At 40.8% G+C, this 23,153-nt stretch overlaps 1 protein-coding gene across 1 annotated transcript in view; it reads left to right on the plus strand.

The window, feature by feature from the left end:
* SH3YL1 (SH3 and SYLF domain containing 1) overlaps nucleotides 1-3,280 on the plus strand; it is a 46,814-nt gene extending 43,534 nt beyond the window's left edge. The window contains exon 10 of the mRNA XM_060027178.1: nucleotides 2,431-3,280. Within this exon, the coding sequence (XP_059883161.1) occupies nucleotides 2,431-2,621 (191 nt within the window). The 3' untranslated portion in view covers nucleotides 2,622-3,280. The remainder of the gene's footprint in view (nucleotides 1-2,430) is intronic.
* Nucleotides 3,281-23,153: the final 19,873 nt, after the last annotated feature.

A 23,153-nucleotide genomic window follows, 5' to 3' on the forward strand; every position in this document is an offset into this window, starting at 1 on the left:
ACTAGCTCTACCAGCCACGACACCTCCCTCTCTGCCTCACCTCTGTTCGAAACTCAGGTGGGAAGAGGAGCGTTGACCGTTGGCCTCCTCAAACCCAGCAGCACCGCCTTGTCCTCTGCTGCAACTCAGAGCCATCTGCTTTGCCCTTATACCCATCTTTCCCATTATCTTATTTGGAAACCGCAATTCAGAGGCAATGGCAACCCCTGGTCGGGGGGCAGGGATTGAACCAAGTCTGTGATCCCCTCTGTCTTTTCTTTAGGTCATAACATCTTTCTTCCTCTAACTTATTCATCATAAAATATACTTCTAAAACTGCTAAAAACAAATTCAGTTATCAGTGATTACTAGGGGTCCTCAGCATCGGTTGTTCTCATTATTTGCAGAGTCTGGGTAACTCAGTGATGCAGGAAACTATACTAGTTCTCCTTGAAAGTCTGCCTGACAAAAGTAAAATGCACTGATGAACCTAAGTTCAGTCTGTTGGATGCAATTTCAGACTCATGGTTGCTGAGGACCTGGGGTGTAATCTCAGCAGTGATTAAGATTGCCTGGAGACAGACTTCCAGATTCAGATCTCCCCGCCTTGGGCAAATCACTTCACATCTGCAAGTCTCAGGTTCATATTCTGTGAAGTGGGGATGCGGGAGCTGCCTCCTAGGAAGTGCGGGACGAGGGTGCTCATCCCAGTGCCCGGCTCGGGCTACAGGAGCTGCTCTTATCATAGCCACACCGAATGACACCTGTTATCATGTTGGTCACCATTCCTATGCATCTCTGATTTTGTAATCAGTGCTACAAATGTGTACATGTATGGCAGCTAAGATGGCTCTGGCTTCCAGAACATTCCCTGATATTCACAAGCACTCTCTTTTTACGTGCTTCTTTCTATTATCCGAAACGTCTGGGAGACAAGAGGGGGAGGAAGAGTTACTCAAGGGTTTTCATTAATTAAGTTCAGTTAATTGAGATTGAGCTTTATATATGGAGGTCATAAATGTAATTATTGATATAGGAAAATAGTGTTCAGAATGATTTTTTTCTTTAACATTAACTTACGTTCTTCTGCTCTAATCACAGTGAGGCATGGCCTTTCTGCACGTCCCATCTCAATGTAGTATTATAGCTACTTTTCAAAGTACCTAGTAACGACTGTTCATTCATATGTGTTAGTAGTCATTTAACGGGTTTTGATTTTATCCAGACTATATCAAAATTTTATTCTTTTAATGACACACTTTTAATCTTATTTCTTAAAATTAGCAGGTTAAAAGTAAATACAGTATAAAATATAAAAATATACAGAACTTTTCTATTTTATAGAAAAAACTGTACCAGTAATACCGCTAATATAATTATATTAGCTATTATTAAAGTGATTTCTTTAAGAGAACTCAACTACATGGTACATGCTTTATTGAAAGAACTCTGGCCCCATCTTGTGTGAGATACACATTCAGTGCTTCAGTAAATGTAGTTTAACTAGAGTGTTGACTATTTTCATTTCTTACTAATAGTCCAAGGTCACTTTATTTTTTCTTATTATAGTATTATAGGCTCAAATAAGTAACTGGATTTAGAATTTGGTTATTTATATTTTCAGTACAACTGTACTGAGATGCATTTAACAAGCATCTAATTGCACAAAATTATACGAAACATGGAAATGCCAAATTCCATGTAGCTGAGTACCCAGAAAGTATCTGTTTCTTTATATTTATTATGATGCTATAGAGTTTGTAATATTTAATGTCTTTTACTCATGTTACCCCCTCAATTCTCAAGGTATTTTTTTCACAATATGGGTTGAAGTTCTGGTTAAATATATGTAGACATGCTTCTTGATGTGCTAATTTGAATTTCATCTCTCTTTTGAGAGAAAGGATCAAGTAAGTACAGAAATGAAAATAGCCGTAAAAGCCTGGGGAAAAGAAGTGTCTACTGATGAATCAGCAAATGCATCCAAGCTGGAATCCTCATTATCGATGACCACAAAGCACGGTTTTTAAATTGAATCTTTTATGATACAATCAAGTGCATAAATATCATCTTTTATCTAATAGCTATAATTCATTGAAGCTACCATGACTATTCTATTAAAATTGGAAAAACAATAATATTATCTTATAGTTTAGTCAAAATTTAAACAATTATAACCACAAATATTTGCCAAACACATTTTTAAGTACATAGCAATATGCAGTTTGACTTGTGTGGATTTAGGAAATGTTATTACCAAATATTTACTCTTTCCAAAGAAGAAAAGCGTAAGTTTAATAAAGTGATGAGAATCACACAGACCATGTGCTGTGAGTTCTGCTGGCCTCCGACATCAGAGTACCAAGCCCCGAGTTGTTAATTTGTATCTTACCTACACATACTTCCAGTTTTTCTCATAAAATGTGAATAAATGCTTTTTTCTTATTTTAGGCAATTTGAACCAACCTCTTGAAGTGACAGCACTATATTCTTTTGAAGGACAACAGCCAGGAGATTTGAATTTTCAAGCTGGAGACAGAATCACAGTTATATCAAAAACAGATTCACATTTTGATTGGTGGGAAGGAAACCTTCGAGGTCAAACTGGCATTTTTCCAGCCAACTATGTTACCATGAATTAAAGTTTATATTATTTTCTTCTTTGAGAATTACAAAAAAATTATTACTACACTGGCAGGATTTACTCTTCAGCTAAACAATGTTTAGTATAAGTTTAAAAACACTTCTGTTTATTCTGTAAACTTTTATCCAGTATGTAAAAGATTTTGTTTATATATGTAGATATAGATATATATATATAGTTACATATCTTTAAATACTTTCCACTGATTTTTATCACATATACTATTTAATAGTTTAATATCCTCTAATTTATATGGTCACATTTCTTTTGTGTTCATTTTCAAACATCACTAAACATCTGATTTGGCTAGGTATATGATGACTATTTTATCTGGAGAATCTTAAGGATAGGGGCATCAATACCAATTTATATATTTGCAAAGTGACTAGAAAAGAATAAATCAGCTTAAATAGTGTATTAAGTAATACTTAGAGTTGTAGGTATTAACTAGAATATTAATCCTTAAAAATTATCTCTATACCTTCAAAAATTATATGTAAGAAACACGCTATGACAAAGAAAGTCAACCCCTATGCATTAAAAAAAGATGACATCTGTTAACTTTCCTTCTTTATGAGGTTACACTTGTTCATTGGTAGCAGTAGAATAAAGTTATGTTGATATGGTTCCATTGTCCCTAAATAAATGTTTTTAAAATGTGAAGTTAATGTCTTGATTTTGTTTTTCTTATTTTCTTTTTGTAAAGTAACCAGAGGTCTGTGGTTGGTCTGGATGTTAAAACCCACCTCCATGACTATGCTACTGACCTCTTTTTTTCAGCTTTATTAATATATAATTGACAAATAAAGTTGTACAATATTTAAAGGGTACAACATGATGCTTTGAAATACATATGCATTGCGAAAGGATCCCCCCTTAGTTAATTAACACATCCATCATCTCACATATTTACTTTTTTGTGGGTGTGAGAACACTTAAGTTCTACTCTCTCAGCAAATTTCAGTTGTACGATGCAATATCGTCAACCATAGTCACCGTGCTGTACACTAGATCCCCAGAACATATTCGTCTTAGAAACTGGAAGTTTGTATTCTTTGACCAACATCTCTTAATTTCCCCCACCTCCTGACCCCTGGTAACCACAAATCAACTCTCTGTTTCTAGGAGTTTGGCTTTTTTAGCTTCCCGTATGAGATCGTACAGTATTTGTCTTTCTCTGACTGACTTATTTCACTTAGCATAATACCCTCAAGTTCCATCCATATTGTCGCAAATTCCAGGATTTTCTGCTTCTATTTATATACGCCACATTTTCTTTGTCCATTCATCCGTTGATGGACACTTAGGGTTTTCTACATATAATAACATGCCATCTGCAGAGATAACCTTACTTCTTCCTTTCCAATTTGTATGCTTTTCATTTATTTTTCTTGCCTAATTGCTCTGGCTAGGGCTTCCAGTACTATGCTGAATAGAAGTGGTGACAGTGGGCATCCTGATCTTGGAGGGAAATTTTTCACATTTTCACCGTTGAGTATGATGTTATCTGTGGGCTGGCCATATATGGGCATGTTGTTTAGTATCCACATATTCGTGAATTTTCCAGTTTTCTTCTTATAGTAGATTTCTAGTTTCATATCACTGTGGTCAGAAAAGATGCTTGATGTGATTTCAACATTAAATTTATAAAGACCTGTTTTGCACCTAACATAGGCTCTATCCTGGAGAATGTTCCATGTGCACTTGAGAAGAATGTGTATTCTTCTGCTATTGGTCTAACATGTTATTTAAAGACAATGTTTCTTTATTGATTTTCTGTCTGGATGATCTATCTATTGGTGAAAGTGGGGTATCAAAGTACCCCACTATTATTGTATTGCTGTCTATTTCCGCTTTTAGGCCTATTAATACTTGCTTTATATATTTAGGTGCTCCTATGTTGGGCACATAAATAATTACAAATGTCATTGCCTCTTGTTGAATTGACCACTTTATCTATATAATGACATTCTTTGTTCTTATGACAGTATTTGGCTTAAAGTCTGTTTTTTCTGATATAAGTATAGCTACCTCTGCTTTCTTTTGGTTTCCATTTATGTGGAATATCTTTTTCCATCCCTTCACTTTCAGTCTGCATGTGTCCTTAAAGCTGAAGTGAGTCTCTTGTAGGCAGCATATAGTTGAGTCTTTTTTTTTTTAATCCATTCAGCCAGTCTGTGTCTTTTGATTAGAGAATTTAGTCTATTTACACTTAAAGTAATAATTGGTAGGTACGGACTTACTATTGCCACTTTGTTCATTGTTTTCTGGTGGTTTTGTGATTCCTTTGTTCCTATATTCCCCTCTTGCACTCATTCTTTGTGATTTGATACTTTTCTGTAGTGGTCTGCTTAGATTCCTTTCTCTTCATCTTTTGTGTATCTACTGCAGATTTTTGCTTTGTGGTTACCATGAGGGATTACATAAAACATCTTATATTTATAACAGTCTGTTTTAGGTTGATAACAACTTAGCACACATATTAAAGCTCTGCATTTTTACTCTCCCCCCCTCCATTTTATGTTTTTAATGTTACAATTTATCTCTTTTACCTGTGTGTACATCAACAAGTTCTTGTAATTATAGTTATTTTAATGCTTTGTTATTTAACCTTCACACTAGATTTATAAGTGATTTAACCACCACCACGATTACAACAGTAGAGTGTTCTGAATTTAACTCTAACCCTAGACTATTGTCATGGCTTCCAGTTTTGATTCCTTGCTTCCACACAGCAGCCAAACTATCCTTATGCTCCAGATTATTATCCTGCTTTGTGTTCTTATAGACTTACATTTTATACAAACATGTGTTGACTTTTTTATAACGTAATTCATAAGACATGGAAAAAGAAATGAAGACTCGCATTATCATCACCCAGCAAGAAATAAAACACTCTTCCCAATCTCCCTCCCTTTCTGACTCAAAGGTAATCATCATCCTGAATTAGCTGTTTATTAATTCCATATATTTCTTTACACTTTTATTACATATGTATGTGTCCCTAAGCACTATGTGGTATTGTCTTGCATACTTGCAAGCTTACAAAATTTAAACCTTTAAACTTATAAAAATTATACAGTGAATGCACTCATTTGCAATGGGATTATCATAAATTATGATGTATACATTCAAGGAATTAAAAGGGTGGAGAATTTCAGCAGAAAATTGACACTACAGGAGAGAAATGAAAAAAAATTGGAGTTGAAAAATACAATAAATCAAAAACACAATAAGTGGATTTAACAGTAATTTAGACATAGCAAAAAGAGAATCATTAAGCTGAAGGTAGGTCTAAAGCGTAGTGAGTTGAAAAATTTGAAAATACAGGAAAGACTTTTCTGCTCATTTTTCCACACTGATCGGATTACAAGACTTTATGGTATTTTTTAAATGTAGCAAGTTAAGCAATTCTTCTCACTTTTTTTTTTTTTGCAGGTTTCCCTGGCTGTTCTTTTTGTTTATTTTCATGTCTGAACTTAAGAATCAACTTAACCATCTCCAGAAAAAAGACTTACTATTTTTTCAGTGGGACTGTGTTAAATTATATTAATAATATATATATATATATATATATATATATATATATATATATATATATATATATATATATATATAACGTAAGGAAAATTGTCATCCTTATGATGTTCACTTGTCCAAAGCGAGGATAATGGCTGTCTTTCTGTTTGTCCAAGTCTAATGCTGTTTTAGGAGTGTTTTAAAGCTCTCACGTGATATTCACATATTTCCTGTTAAGGTTACGTCTCGGCACTTCATCGTTTTGGTGGGTATCTTAGCTTCGCATCTGCCTACTTTAAATATCTCATCATCTCATTTGTTTACATGCCTCCCGTTTCACCAAAGGTCCTTGAGGAGAAGACCAAGTCTTATTCAACTTTATATTTTCAGTGCCCAGCAAAATGCTCTGTTACTGAATGAATTTCCCTTTCTCAATTAAGGAAACAAAGAGAAGACTCAAGAAAATTAAACCATTTGCAAAGGATCACAGACTGTTAAAAAGAACTGGAACTTAAAATACACTCTTCTGAGTCTACAGAAACAGTCTATATTTAATGAAATTAAACAAAATCCTCCAACCATTATTCATATATCATATTTGTTTTACACTTAAGACTTCACTAGTAGTCAGCTTTTGTAAAAAAGAAAAATTTCTTTTCTCACCCAAGATGTTCATGAGCATTTCTTCAATATTATCTACAATTTGGAAATTTTATCAAGAGGTTCAATTAGAATTAAAAATACTTAAAAAAAAAAAAAGCTAGAGGCCTAAACACCTTTTGAGTTTTGTCTTTTGTCATCTAGAGTATTTTCTGTACACTCTCTCTTCAATTTCAGTATTCTCATTTTCCTGCCTATTTAAGTACCTCGTTAATTTATGGTCACATTGAGTGGCCTGGGCTTTGAGACTCAACATCCTGTGCTGTCAGGGCTGCATTTACAAAAGACAGTAGTAAATTTTAACAACTACCCCCCCAAATGTTTCCAACATCACCAGGCCTCTTCTTTGTGAAGATGTGTCCCAATGTGGTTTTACCTTACTGCTTCTAGGAAAGGTAAAATGAGGCCACGGGGTTTCCTGAAAACACATGTGACAGAGTAGCCAACTCAGTCAGACCAGAGAGAGACAGCAGGCAGGAAAACGTCGACAGCACAGCCCACTGTCGGACAGTTAGGACGGCTGAGCCCAGAGTGCTGGACACCGAAAGGCAGATCTCCCTGCCTCAGAATGGGGTGCATTTTAAATCTGACTGTCACAGAGAATTTATGAGATGGTCCCTCTTCCCAAAAGCTTGAAATGTAAAGATCGGCCTTGGTCAGATCCCTCAGTGCTTGGCATGGTTTTGTGCGTAGACATCGTGCTCAGCCAGTTACCTGCTCTAACAGCTTAGAAATTCACTCCTGAAGACACTGGCTTGGCAGGGCTCCAAGGAGGCCTGCATGAGCAGAGAGCCAAGCACTCGGCGCCTCATACGTGTTCAGTATTAGCTCATCCTTCCCGGGACAGTACTGGCCGTTTTCACAGAACACCTGTGTTATGGTACACCCTGTTTTCCATGCAAAAGTCATGTACAGATTTTTTTTTTTAGCTAAATTGAAAATTGAGTAAGTGATCCTTATGTTGCATAATGAAAAGCCTCGCACTTACCAACAGAAGGTAGTTCTTTAACAAAAGTAATCCATCATTCTAGAACCTCCCCTGCGATCAGATTTGCCCTGAAAGTAATGATAAAAATGGACGGAGCAATGCCTTCTACTATGGATATAACAATTTATTTCGTGGCTTAAAAATTAAAATAAATTTTACAGAACTACAAAGAAAATCCAGCCCATTCATTAAAATAAAACGAAATTGTAACAAATGTACCACATTAATGCAAGATGTTAAAAACAAGGAAAACTGGGGGTGGAGGTGACAGAGACTTGGGAATTCTCCATACTAGGGGCTCCTTTTCTTCTGTAAACCCAAAACCTGCTCAAAAAGTAAAGTCTTAATTTAAAAATAACATGAAATCAATCCATTTGATCGTGTAACTTAATCCACTCATAAGTAAATTGTAACAGCTGAGGAAAATATAATTTCTATTTTTATATGACAGTATTAGCCCTTGTTTTCAAGATTCAAACATCACTATAATTATAGCATGTAATTTAAACCTTTGAAGAAAATTAGAAGCTACAGGCTGAGGATATTCTGGGAGAAGACGTACCACTTTTTTCTTTCTCATAGGCAAGAGCTCCTGAAGGCCGCATGAACAAAAGCATGGATTTTGAAAGAATGTTCAATTCCATGTGAAATTGGATCAATAATAGAATTTCTGAGTCTTGGTAAATTTTTATCATAGCCACGTAACAAGCTTTTGGGAGGATTAAATGAGCTAATGGATGTGAAAACTCTGGAAACCTCCAAGGAGAGCAGCAGCAGGGCAGGGTTGGAAGCACCGGCTTCTTCCTCGCGGGGGCGGGGCCTCCTCCACACACACTACCCCCGAGGGCCAACAGTCGAGCTCTATGCCAAGTATAAGTCGGATCCGAGGTAGGGAAAACGTTTGGAACACTTTAAGATGCTGTTTCCCACAGCATAAGGAACATGCAAAAGGTCACGAATGTCTATTTTTTAATTTCACACGTATTCGAAGAATGTTCAACTGAGAGTTCCCGCTGAACTCATCTAGGAGCTAATTGATGACTACTTTGGGGCGCTGGGGGAAATGCACCCGCAAACACAGTGGTGATTTCGGTCATCCCGTGAAGATGGGGCTCATCTAGCGGGCAGAGCCCATGTTCCCCTAGTGATACTGGCAAAAAATCTGTCCTGGATGAGATCCTTCTGTAACAGGAGAGCGAGCCCAGCAGTTAAGACTGCAGGCTCCGGATCCAGCCTCCATGACCGGGACCTCAGACAACTTATTTAATCTTTCTGTGCCTTGGTTGCCTTATCGCTGACGGTCACATGAAGCAGTCAGAACAGTGCCCAACACGTGAAAAGCTCAATAAATATTAGCACTTCTTTGCAACCAGAAGAATGTCTAACTGACACACTGGCTTAACCAGCTTTTTCAAGTAATCGCTTGTACTCGCAGTTTAGATAAGCTATATCAAAAAGGGAAGAAACAAGGCTTCCCTGGTGGCGCAGTTGTTGAGAGTCCGCCTGCCGATGCAGGGGACACGGGTTCGTGCCCCGGTCCGGGAGGATCCCACGTGCCGCGGAGCGGCTGGGCCCGTGAGCCATGGCCGCTGAGCATGCGCGTCCGGAGCCTGTGCTCCGCAACGGGAGAGGCCACAACAGTGAGAGGCCCGCGTACCGCAAACAAACAACCAACCAAAAAAGGGAAGAAACAATTATCTTCTGCCCCAGAATGTGTTGCCGTATGTATACTGGTGATGGGGCCAGCTCCTTAGACGCAGACAGGGATGTTTCCTCTAGGTTTGGTATTCACAATACCTCCTCAAAACAAAATTCTGCTAAGCCCGGGTCCTCCACGGGGCTCATTCCTGCAGTTTCCTCCTGCCACCTGCTGGGTGAGCCCCCAAAGGAATGAGGCTTCCGCACAAACAGTCTCACACCTGGCTCTGTCGGAAGGCGCCCCTCCCCCTCCTGTTCTCCACCCTGGGCTGATTCCAGCTGCAGGGCGGGGAGGACTCTCAAGGCTAAAAGCCTGGGCGGTTTTTCTTTGCTTTTGGGGACCTTTTCACTCATTAATGGGAGTTATGCTGAAGATTTAACATGACGGTTAAAAATTGTCAGTTACGGTAAGAGCAGGATACTGCAATCTCAATTTTAAAGAAAGTCATATAAAACATTTCAAATTTGAGCTCCACGAATATTTTCTCAAGCCAGGTGGCAGTAGTAAGTAAAAAAATAGACCTTGTATGCTCTCTTTCAAGACATTATGAAATAGTTTAACACAGCAAAAGAACACTCCATTGCTCTAGAAGTCTTTTGGAAACAAAAGTATTTTTTAAAAATAGTTACTTTCTTAATTTTCGTTGTAAACTAATGAGAAATTAATGAGAAGTAGTGGTAAAATAATTGTGATTTTTTTCAAACACATGAGTTGGTATTTGGAGAATGGTTTAACATTTATTTTCTTAAATAAAACATTGATTTTCTTAAATAAAAACTTACCTTTATCTTAGAGTAAATGACATCTACTCAAAATATGTTTGTTACTAACTCTTCATAAATCATTTTTTCTCACTTGGGAAATATCTAAGTTTTCATTTTGTAAAACCCAATAGCTGTGTTAAGTATGTTTAATTATTTTTATTTATAAAAAGTGATCTTTTTTTATGAACTCAGGCTTACATATAAATATTTCCTGTTTTTATTTATGTCAAATGATACCAATTTTCCATTTAAGATGCCAATACAAGATTTCCTTTTGAAAAGTGTCAAGTAACAAGGAAGATGGTTTTCTGATGTGGTGAATAAACTTGTGAAATTACAGCTAAGTGACTGATGTTTGAGAAACAGTACCTTAGGAGCTACAGGCACCTGCTTTTAAGAAATGTGGCAAATATCTGCTTCCTCTTAAACCTAGAATTTCACGAGAAAGATGCTGTTACTGCAGTAGAATTGTTTAGAGAGAACTTGTAAAAATGAAGACATAGATCACTGTGAAAGTCAGTTTCCATGTTTGATCTCCAGTCTACAAAACAAACAATGCAATGTACAGTCAATGAAACACATTATTGATTTAATTTCACTTAAGTTAAATTGGGGGGGGACATAAAATAAACACAATCTGAGAAATGCAATACTACAGACTAATGTTAATGTTATGGAAAATTGGAATAATAATTGCCCTTCCTGACCCTATTTCTACTCAAAGTTTTCATTGGAGTGTTGGATTTCACTAAAAAGGTCTTGGTTATCACATTCGTAGATTAAGCAAATTTGGCAGGGATTACAAATATGTAAAATGACAGTTCAGTATATAAATGTGTTTACAAACTAGAGTAAAAGGACAAATCTAATATAATCCAACTACAATAAACACAAGAGTCAGCATCTTCTTCCCCTCCCCACAGCCCATTACCCCGGTTGAATAAATAAAGGTGGCAAAGGAATAGTTTTAAAAAGCGAACATGGCAATTCAAGAATGTCCATACTCTTAATTCACAGTCTATCTTCAGCAAGATATTGGGTCGGCCAAAATGTTACTGAAAAACCCAAATGAACCTTTTGGCCAACCCAATATCTATCTTAGGCAAAGGAAAGGAAGGAAATCTGTCTTCTCAAAATATGTTTTTCTCCTCTTGGGACCTGAGAAAAGTGGGCCAGCCTGACACTCTCTCCCTGGTTTGATCCTGCAGTGTCCTTCGGAATGCGAGAGTGTGATTAAGTGACTAACGTCAGAATGGATGCTGACGAAGTAAACCACACAGGTAAAAGCATGTGGGAGCGTCGGGCGTTTCTGGGGGCAACTAGGAGAAGATGGGCATGTCTGACTTGGAATCACCTGGAGTTGGACAGGTTTTGTGCTTGTCTGGAATCCAATCTCTGTTATAGTATTTTTGGAAATGCCTCTCTATGTACAAGAACACAGATGAACATCTAAGGCCCCATGATGTTGACATTCACCTCCAGGGAGCAGTTTCCAGCAAATTTAACAGCAGTCTTTGGAGATTACCATGTAAATAAAGCATCATTTTAAACTGCAGCAAAGAACATGAAAGTGACATAAAATGAGAGTAAAAACCACAGAATGAAACGAACTGTGTTGCAGGTGAGTCGCTGGAAGGGGAAGGAAGGAAAAGTGCTAACCTAACTTTAACAGGATTTTGACTGAAAAAAACAAACTTAAAATTATGCACTAGTCCTACACTGTAGTTAGTAAATGTGTTCAGTAGTGTGGGGTAGCAATCATAACTTTGGAGTGCTAGGACTGAACAAACAGGAAAGCCCTGTTTCGCATCCTCAGGAAAAGAAGTTACAAGTACAGCAGGGAATTAGGCGTGAATGAGCCCTTGGTGTGGCATTAGAATCAGAGGCAGCCCCGCGAGCTCATGGTCTTTAATATGTGTGCAGAGAAATGCGCACAGAATGTCCACACCATGCATTTCCAGCTCTGTCCCCTGAGAGAGCCCAGGAGCCATGGCAACCCGGTCGTCATGAGCTCATCCAGCACCCCCCCCCCCCCACAGATCCTGGCTTTGAAATACCACTAAAATACCATCTAAATATCAATAGAAGAATTGGCTGATTCCTGGGTTGGGGGCAGGGAAAATACAAGATGAGCCTGGGAAATCTGTGGGACCAGAAAGTAAGGAAGTGCTCAGAAAGGGTCTGCGGACCTGGGGAGGGCCAGGTATGCACTGGGGAGAGCTCCCAGTGACCTGAGCTTGAATAACCTGAGAAAAAAGTAATGAAAACTATCTATTATAACCCAGAAGACAAACACCCAGAGTCGATACTGATGTAAATAATTGAATAAGTAAGTAAATGGGGAAGAAGGGCAGCTCTTCCTCAGGGAAGATTCTAATCAATAATGTGAAAAGAATCAAGAAAATATAAAATCGCCGTTAGAACACTACAGTAATCATTCTTGCAGGCCAGATCCACTCACGGATGCAAACTTAGGGGCAAGGGATTCGCACATATCTTCAAAGTGTCTCCCCGAGATCTTTGATGAAAAGGGATAAACAGTAACCTTACGAGGGAGAAGCCCAGTAGATAGTGCTGCAGCCAAGTGGCCAGGGCGAACACCATCAATAATAGCACTGAGAAGCAGTCTGCAGAGTACCTGAGCATACCCTCCAAAAGCACTTTCTCAGCGTGAAAGATGGGGAGACTGAGAAATGTTAGATGCTGAACGAGAGCAAGGAGACAGACTCCTGCAACAACAAAGGGCATCGATGGAAAAACAGGAAATCCAAATAAAGTCTGCAGTTAATCGTTTTGATAACTGATAAGATACTAACATCGGAAGGAGATGGGTGAAATGTATGCGGAAAATCTGTGCAGTATTTTTGCAAATTTTCTGTAAGTCTAAAATTATGTTAAAATTAAAAAATTGCAATTGACTTTTGTGCATGAGGAGTTTTTAAACGTTTTGCACGTTTTTAAGCATTGCTTGATTATGCCTGTAAGGCCCGAGTCTCTCTCCTTGGCATTCCTAAGGGTTAGGGCTAAATTGCTGTGCTTGGCTGGGCTGTTATTGTACTTGGCTTTTCTGTATGTTTTTATATGCACGTTTACATTATTTCATAACCGTGTTTTTATTATCATAGCAGAGCAAACAGTGCTGTCTGTCTTCAGACACAGCTCTTGTGGGACTACATAAGCAGAGGATGGAAAGTGGAAACCAAGGAAGGAGACTTTGCCTGAAGCAAGGGGTCCTTCTCGCTTAGCTTAGCAGGTCACCTGGTGGTCCTAGGGCTGCTGTGCTCATGTAGGAAGTGAGATTTCTGGGAAAGCTTCCCAGACTTTGACATTCGTTAGAAACAAAAAGAAATCAGTCCTGAGTGATTTCCCTTTCCTTTCTCAGTCTGGACAAAGCCGCGCTGTGAACACACTGCTCCTTGACCAGCTTGTTCTGCCAGTAGTTTCCAGACGTCATCTGGTTTTCACGTATGGTTAAGGTTCACGTTCAGATAAACTGTGGGGCCAGTTGAGTATCTGATAGACTGATCCCTCCGTCAAATACCCCCAAATCCTTCCTGGTTACAGAGTAAATCCAGAGGACGTGTGTCATACGAAGAAAAGACTGATTAAAGAATTTAGCTAAAAACAATAAAGCAAAATTTTCAAATCTCATGTAAGTATTTTATATTCACAGAGGTGAGCAATGTTTTTTTTCTTTAGCATGTCGAATTGTCCACACTTTCACTTAAGTCAAATAAAAATATTACATGTGTATTTCAGTCCTCATGGTTTACCAGGTACTTTCCAGACCATTCTCTCATTTAATCCTCACAGCTGAAGGAAGACAGTACCATTGTGCAAATATTAGTGGTGAAGAAACTTGGTGTCCTGCCCAACATCACACCGCTAGTAAGTGGCGGACCCAGAGCTCCAAGATTGGTGGCTGTGCTGGTTCCAAGCTCACATGGAGGCTCCAGTCAGCCCTGAGACTGTGGGGAAACCAGCTGCCTCACCGACGGCTCTCAACCATCTGCAGGTACGGGTCTTTCTACCACATCCTGTCTGGGTCCTGAGTCTGAAGTAATTTATATAGAGTCACATAAATTTTAAGTCAGTGTGATATGCTAGAATCAGACTGCTGAGCCCAGTGGTAAATACCAGACCTGGACTCGACTGCCTACAAGCTCTATGATTTGTGTAGAGGACTTTCCATCTTTGAACCTCAGGCTTCCCATCTGTAGAAATGGTGTGGAATAAAGTAATGCATTTAGGTGATTTCACTGAGTGCCGGGCATTTAGGAAATGCTCCGTAAGCATTACTGAGGTTATTGTTACTATTGTCACATAAAGTTTGCAAATTGAACTGGCACTCGCCGTTGATCAAGATGCATAAACCCATCTGGAGGCTCAGACGTCAACCATCCGTAGCTTTATTTAGCTCTTGCCACTTTCTGGCCCGATCATCAGTAGACATGATCTTCAAGGAACGTGAGAGTAGGAGGTCCTTGAGCATCACACAGGCTGTTAATTCAGGAATCACTGCACCCAAGGATCTTGTGGATACCTTCTGGTCCTACCTGTAGTTTCTGAGCATGTTTATTGAGGACTGAACCTACCTAATGCACACTGTATTCTCTATGCCTGTTTCCATCTCCGTATGTCCCTGATAGGACGGGGCTTTGTAGCTGCGCCCTCGGAGCTTAGCCTACTAACAGACCTGCAGTAACTGCTGGTTAATAAATGGAAGCTGGGTAAGCCTTGCAGTTCCCATGTTAAATTTGTACCTACATATATAACAAGAGCACTTTCTAATGAAATCTGTACTAGTCTATTACGTGAAATGCCTATTCGACCATCTATACGTTCAGTCAACATGTGTTTATTGAATACTGTGTGCCAGACACCATTCAAGGCAGAGAATAAAAAAGACTAATATCCCCGTGCTTCCGTAGTGGTGTGAGAATTATTACTGTACTGTGCAAAATAGGAGGTTCTAGCTCTCTTGTCACTCGTCAGGGTCTCGAAAAATAGCACAAGGATGCCTTAGAAGCAGTGTTTGGTCAAACAACTCTTTCTGATGCCACACTATGAAATAAAGCTGAAAGTCATCCAGGTTGCATGAAGCCTTCTCAGATCCCCTCCTTCCTGCCCCAGACACCTTGAAGCCAGGCGTTTCCCACAGCCAAAACACAAGCCTGCCGGATAACAGCCCTTTTCCTGTCTGCGGGCTCCGATGCGCAGTCTGTGTCTCGCTCATCGCCTCTCCTCAGGTCTATCACCGAGCACATGTCAGGTCGGCAAAGGCCCAACCCAACGGAAGTAAGTCTGTAGCTTGCATTCTTGCACTCTTGCAAAGCAGTTGAAAACAAAATTAAGGCAGAAAAAGACATAAATACATACGGGTGTAAGTTTGAGGAACTCAAAAATGATCAACAGACTAGCAAGGCTAACTTTTAGTCAGTGTTTTGGATTTTTATCCCGCTAATTATTCTAAAATGGTCACATTGCTTTATTCCCACACAACAGGCACAAAACAGAGGAGGAATACCTCCTTTTACAGACGTTGGTTGTTTTGAGATGCACCCATCTCTCCAAAGGCACCCTTGATCTGAATTTATTTTTATAATTACATGCACACTATCTAAAAGAAACAAAGAACGTGGGAAAGGATAAAGTTTAAAATAAACTTTAAACTGTGGGAATGCAGACAACACAGCTGGAGAAAAGAGAATGGCAGCGAGGGCTGCTTAATGTCTTGCTGTAATATACTCACCCCAGCAAGGTGACCCACACCATGGAGACTGGAGCCAAGGATGCAAGAAATGAGATGAATTAACTTTACTTTTAAATATTTCACGAGTTTCAAAGTACCTGCAGCCCAGGGAAAAGCCAGCTATTTTTGGCCGTGCAGGTAATCACATTTAAGTTTTAAAGGCCCATCGTGGTTCAATATTATTTTATTTACAGCCATATGAACATTATATTTATTAGTGTTGAGAAACTCTGAAATATGGTGCAGCCGTTACAATTAAGATTATGACAACTAAATAACAACTCAGAAAAGTGCTTACAATATATTGTTCAGAGAAAATGAGGACACACAATTTTACATGCGTTATGACGAAGCGAAATGTATACATGTTTGGAGGTTGGAAGGGAAAATACAGGTGAGCACAGGCTGTGTGTCAGGGCGCTGAGGTCGTGCAGTCAAATTTTTCTTTGTCTAACATTTTATATCATGTTTTATTTTCTTAATAACAGCTAAAAAAGATTTCAAGTAGAAATTACTTTTTTTCCAAAGGGTAAAAATAAACATAACCAGGATATTAGTTTGCTTTTTTTTGTTCTGGTGTACCTTTGCCAGACAAGCTGGAATTTCTCTCTTAGCACCTCCACAGAGATTATAATGACAGTGTCAGTCCTGAGGAGAGGACTTCCCATGAGGTTACACGGTCAACCCTGTAGAAGCCAGGTAGGTGCACTGCAATGTGGATGGGTTACTGTGTCACTTAGGTTCTGAAAGTTACCTGGGCAGCCATCCGCATCAGTACACATACCTAGAGAGTACGTTTCCTGCTTAAGTCACTAGAAGTAAATTGTCTCTTATGGAATAGGAGTAACTGTGAATATGTAGCAACTGTAACCCTGCCCCCCGTCTGGGTGACAACGGAGGGGTAGCCCTTGCCTGGGCCTCCCTGCCGCCCACTGCCCAGGTCTGCCCTGGGGTGGCTGCAGCAGTTAAGTTGGGTCCACTTGGTCCAGGTTTTTAACTCTCAACAATATTTGAAGGGTTTCTTAAATATAGGACGTTAAAAATGCTATGAAATATTTAGCTGAGAAAGGTTGAGTTCATACCGTATGCATGCAGGCACAAACCACGTAATTCTAGAAACAAGGTGATTAAAGTCCTTACGCTTCCGTTTCCCAGGCAGTTACAATGATTTCACTAAGGCTCCCACATTCTGGGGGATGGAAGTTCTATTTTCAGTTTAATTCTTCTCCCAGGAAGAAGTTCTCAGTATTGTGAGCTAAATACTGCGTGATTGGTAATAAGGGACCTGAGGTAAGAATTGAGCAACACTGTAGCATAGGGAACTCCATACAAGATTGAACACTGGATAGAGAATGAAATCCATCCTGGACAAAAATTATTTCTAGCTACTGACGATGCTGCATTTTGCCCAGCCGTGGGCTCCTGGCAAAGAGCAAAGGTTAGGCATCCCCACTTTGTGTTCTGAGAAAGGACCGACTGCAAAGAACATCTTCCCCACACCTGAGATGAGACCCCCTTGTTCACCAGTGACAAGGCCACTTGTCCATGTTCCCGTTCTTTGTCCCATTAACGATTAGCTGAACTGCTTTGTCGCCACTGCTGCAGGAAACACACCTGTCGGCTTGTTAACCAAACTTTGGCTAAGATTCTCTCCTCCCCGTGGCCCCTGAACTTGGACCCTCCCTTGAGCATTAAGATGAGGAATGCCCCCTCCCACTGCCTCTCTGTGGAACAGCTGACCTCTGACCTCCTGCGGTCAGGCTTGCCCACAACCGTCTTCTCATCCTCGTTCACTCCTCCCCAGAAAGACCAAGACTCGTCTGCCCAGGCTGGAGATGCTCGAAGACCTCACGGTCAGAACCTCCCCTCCGTTGTCGTAAAGTCCCCTCCTCGAGGTTTGTTTGATCTGACACCGCACTGGTTGAGAATTACACTAAGTTCTTCACCACAACGAACAATAGCAAAGAGGGCTCACTGTCTGTGATGTGGCGACCTATGGACCAGGGAGCCAGGAAAAACAAAAACAAATGAGTCGTTTGAAAACTTACAGCGGAGGACATAGACAAATAAAGCAAGCCTTGGAGTCTAATCTGCAAGAACAGGCATGTCTTGATTGGCTCAGGGCAATGCTAATTCTTGGTGGCCAGAAGTGTGGGATTTCACAGGGCTCACGTGGCAGGAAGTGGAAATGGTCTTTGTAAATTCAGGTCCTCTGAAAGGGGACAACTAGAGCGCTTGAAAAGCAAATCAACCTGGGAGAAATACTTAGCTCTCTTTGAATCCTGGTGGAGGGAAAACAGGATAAAAGAGAAAAAAGTCACTCCAGAGTCTTCCTGAGCACAGCGCTTCAGTTTGGGGTTTCAGTCCACGTGCCTCTGTGACCCCCAAACCCTAATTCTAAAACGTAAAGGCCAGGACTAGATAGGGCAAATACACATCCTCTTTGGGACAAAGGGCTTTAAGGATGGCCTGGGTTTTAGGGCCATATAGGCCAAGATCCAAAATTTCAGGCCTTTACAAGATATTTTGGTAGAAGAGTGACAATCAGATGTGCTCCAATGTCAGGGAGTGGTGGCCAAAAAGGGGCTACAGAGGAATTATTGTGGAACCTAGCTTCCAAATGGCTTGGACGTTGAAGGTGAGAGCAAGGGAGGAAGGCGGTCCATTTGCTCGATGGGGGACTTGCAGCTCTCCTTTGGCTGTGTGAATTCTCGGGTGCCTCTTAGACATCCAAGGGGGTGCTCTTAAGCGAGACCTGTGTCTGCAGACCTAAAGCCCAAAGAACGCTAACATCTACCTTTGGAACATGCATTTACCTAAAGAAGAATACAAAAGAGGAGGAGGGAGACCGGGTCCTGCGAGAGCTCCGTGAGGGGCAGAGCAGAAAGACTGGGGCTATGAGTAGCCAGCAAAGTTGGGAAAAGCAAGAAGATTTAATGAAATAAAAACCAAGAGAGGGCTTCCCTGGTGGTGCAGTGGTTAAGAATCCGCCTGCCAATGCAGGGGACACGGGTTCGATCCCTGGTCCGGGAAGATCCCACATGTCACGGAGAGGCTCAGCCCGTGTGCCACAACTACTGAGCCTGTGTGCCACAACTACTGAGCCTGCGCTCTAGAGCCCATGAGTCACAACTACTGAAGCCCACGTGCCTAGAGCCCGTGCTCCGCAACAAGAGAAGCCACCGCCATGAGAAGCGCACGCACCACAAGGAAGAGTAGCCCCTGCTCGCCGCAACTAGAGAAAGCCCGCGTACAGCAACGAAGACCCAACGCAGCCAAAAATAAATAATAAATAAATAAATAAATTTAAAAAAAACAAGAGAAAAAAATAGTTAAAATGAGAGGCACTGGTCAGGAGGACCAGAGCTACTGGGATGACACGTGAGGTGGAGACAGAAGAGAGCCCCTGGGGGTTGGTGTGGAAGTCAGTGACAGTCTAGACCACAGTCCTCCCTGGGCGGGTACAAGCCTGAGCCCCCTGGAGTGGGGCGAGGGCAGGTTGAGGGGAACTGCGCGGAGGGAGGCCTGGCAGGGAGGCAGGTGAAGAATCCGCCGTGAAGGTGGTGGAGAAAAGTGCAGAAGTGGAGCACGTGGACAGCAATGGTGCCTGCAGGGCCTGGAGAGGACACCTGAAGGTGGGGCTTCGAGAAGGTGGCCTTTGATATGTTCAGACTCGTCCAGTTACTGTCTCAGGGTGAAAGGCACACTGTGCTCAGAAATCGTCGGGCTGGTAGGCTTGGGCTCAGAAGAGCAGGGCTTTCCCATCTCTGATCTCACGTAGCTCAGTCTCTACATGAGACGCGAGAGGTTCAGGAGAAAAGAAAAAGCATAAAGTAGCCACTGTGGGGACTCGACGTCGTTTCTGGGTGGCCCGCAGGGCTGACTGAGAAGCGTGGTCTGAGGCTAAAGGGGCCCATCTCCAGGCCTGGGGTCACCCTGGGCTCTGTGGGGCAGACCCAGAGTGGCGGCCACGGCTCCGGGCCGAAGGGCAGGTCAGACAAACATGCAGGGCAACCCCAGGGAAGGACGCCCACCTGCCCGGATGTCCCAGACAACGGACACAAGGTGCTGGCGTGGTTTACTTTCAGAGTTGTCACCTGACTTGTTCTTTGGTTATGTATTATTTGCAAGCTTCCCCTTCAGGGACCAGCTCCTTCTTAGAAGGGGCTTAGAGGCCAATTTAAGAGCAGACAGTGAGAAAAGACCAAAAAAGGGGTGGGAGGACACTCTTTGAGGGGAGAGATGCCAGGCCTCGCTCTGGTACTGAAGACAAACTGTGTGTGTATTTTCCCCAAGAGAGTCAGGAAGAGGGAAGGGTGCGTGGAGAGGAGACACCTGACATGGGGCAGCACATGATACGCACAGTATAATAAAGGTGAAGTCAATACCATACCAGAAGCGTTCTTCTAAGCAATGATTAAAGTGAGGTAAACATGATTATACCTATGAGCGAGAACTGGAAAAGTGCGTCGGAAAATGCTAGCAAATGACTTGTTAGGGTAGGGAGAATGTCAGTGAAAGAAAAAGGATTCTGAGTTTGTTCATTTTTTACGGTCTTGTTTCTGCATGAGATGATCTTTGAAGCTCCACCCACACCCGCCCTGGTTCACCACAGGTGCATGTCGTGAAGCCAGAGGCTGGATGGGGATAGTCACACAGGCGTGCATGTATCTGTGTCTGCAGACGGGTCCTGGTGAGGCCACCGCGGACGTGCCAGGTCCTGGTCCCTCAGGAGGGGTGCTCCCGCTGTCACCGGCTGGTGACGCCTGCTTGGCCTGATTCTGGTCTTTGGAACCCACAGTGAGAGTCTGTCCTGTGGGCCCCGATCTTCCCTGTCTGCTGCCCCTCCTGTGGACCCAGGGCCTGTCTCGGTTCAGAATTAACTTCTATTTAGTTTGCTCTCTATCAGATACAGGTTGTGAGCTAGTTAAAAAAAAGACATTTTAAGGATTGGTGGTTTTTTTAAATCAACCTTCTCCTCAGGCTTATGGTGAGTTATTGGTTATGGAAAAATGTCTAGATAGGCCATAGTGCGGCCAAGGCAATGTAAAATTGGGAGGTTAAAAAAATTCTAAAATAACCCTCTCTTTCTTTACTTCCCCCGAAGCTCACGGGCCCAGCCGCTCCGCGGCATGTGGGATCTTCCCAGACCGGGGCACGAACCCGTGTTCCCTGCATCAGCAGGCGGACTCTCAACCGCTGCACCACCAGGGAAGCCCTGTCCATTCTTTTGATTGTAGCCATCCTTGGTGGGTATGAGGTGGTATTTCACTGCGGTTTCGATTTGCATTTCTGTAATGATTAGTGATGCTGAGAGCCTTTTCCTGTGTTTGCTTATCCTTTGTGTGTCTTCCTGGGAGAAATGTCTGTTCAAGTCCTTTGCCCATTTTCTAACAAGATTATTTGTTTTGTTGCTGTTGCTGCTGCTGAAGCGCACATGCTGTTAAATCACACAATTACCTCAAGTTAATAGAGAAACGGGGGGACTTTTTCCCTTAAGTGATGCACGCGCCTAGAATCTGTCATCTGATATTAGGGTTAATACAAGTATTAAAGAAAAGGAAAATGTATCATTTTGAGATTTCATTTAGTTGAGGGTTTCTCCACCTCAGCACTACTGACATTTTGAACTGAATAATCTTTGTGATGTATATTCTGTGTATCACATGTGTCTAGTATCACCCTGTTCCCCCCAGTTGTGACATGTCTTCAGACATTGGCACATGTTGGGGGGGGCAGGGACCTGAACACCCCCGGTTGAGAATCTCTGGCTTAATTGTATGAGGATCCAGGAGTCATTGTGATACCGAAGCCTCACTGGAATCTTATTCTGGGTGTTACCCAGGACGCTAAAGACCTATTTTGTCAAGGTTTTCCTTTCTCACCCAAGCAATATTTCACACTGGAGTGAGGAGGATTTTGTATGACTTGTAAGCACGTGTGAGAAGGTCGAAAGAAAGATATCCACTAACTCTCCTTTTGAAGGTCCTCCATCGGTTAAACTTTGGGGGCATACAAATGACTCCAAGGGAAAATGGTGATATTTTAGAGGAATTTATACTTTCTTTTTACTTAAAAAAATCTTATCAGCAAATGGTTTGAAGCCAACATGGAGATACAATTTGTTCAGAAAACAACTAGCTTAGTATTATTCCAATTATATTTGATGTGTGTACTATACTCTAAGAATATAAATATAAAACGTCTCTCTCGAGACCGCTTATAAATAGTCTTAAAAAAAGAAACTCTCCGCGTAATCGCCCTTCAATTTTGGCATGCGCACATATTCTTTAAAAATGACAACAAAAACTCTCCTTTTAATTTTTCCCTGGTGTCCACTTTAGCAAATTAAGTCTATAGTTTACCAAAAATTGTTTAACACAGCTGACATGTCTTCTTAGCTGCATTAATCATTAACGAAAATATCAAATAAGTCATCATCTCTTTCCTACAAGGGAATGGAGTATCGTATGCATATTACTGTATATTTTTGGCATATATGCACACGGCTATAATACTTTTACAGATCAATTTGGAAATATATAATAGTATTAAGAGAAGAAGATTGTTTCCTCCAAGTCTGAAATGAATTAAAAAATTATTGCATTGCTATTTTTATACACTGCTTTTTAGATTTTAGCATTTCTCCATTAAAAAAAATCCCTGAACATAATTTTAATTATTACATAATATTCCATTTTCTCCACTTGCTAAATAATTTCTTGTTGTTATACATGTGGATTATTTCCAGCTTTTCACTGTCGTATACATCTTTGTACATAAAGTTTTCTTGTAGCACTCACTTGCCCAGAGAAATTTCTAAAATACTAAGTCAAAGGCTGTATTTCAACACTTTTGATATATATTAACAACTGTTTCTTTAATAAGTTGTACACATTTGTTCAACATCAATATAAATAAGTATTTCCAATATGACATGTTTCCAAAAAATCACAGAAGCATGTAGAATTATATAGGTGTGCATTTAAAGATGAATACATTTTTGTTTATAAAAGTAGAGCTGCTAAGCAAAGAAGTAGTTGAAATAGCTAACATCCACGTTTCCCAAAGGCTTTTCCAGATTTTCCAAATGGAAACTGATAACTATTTAAAAAGTAAACAGTCCAGTGCTTTTGTCTTACACAATT

Source organism: Delphinus delphis, chromosome 12 (assembly GCF_949987515.2).
Source record: "Delphinus delphis chromosome 12, mDelDel1.2, whole genome shotgun sequence".
NCBI classification, from domain to species: domain Eukaryota; kingdom Metazoa; phylum Chordata; class Mammalia; order Artiodactyla; family Delphinidae; genus Delphinus; species Delphinus delphis.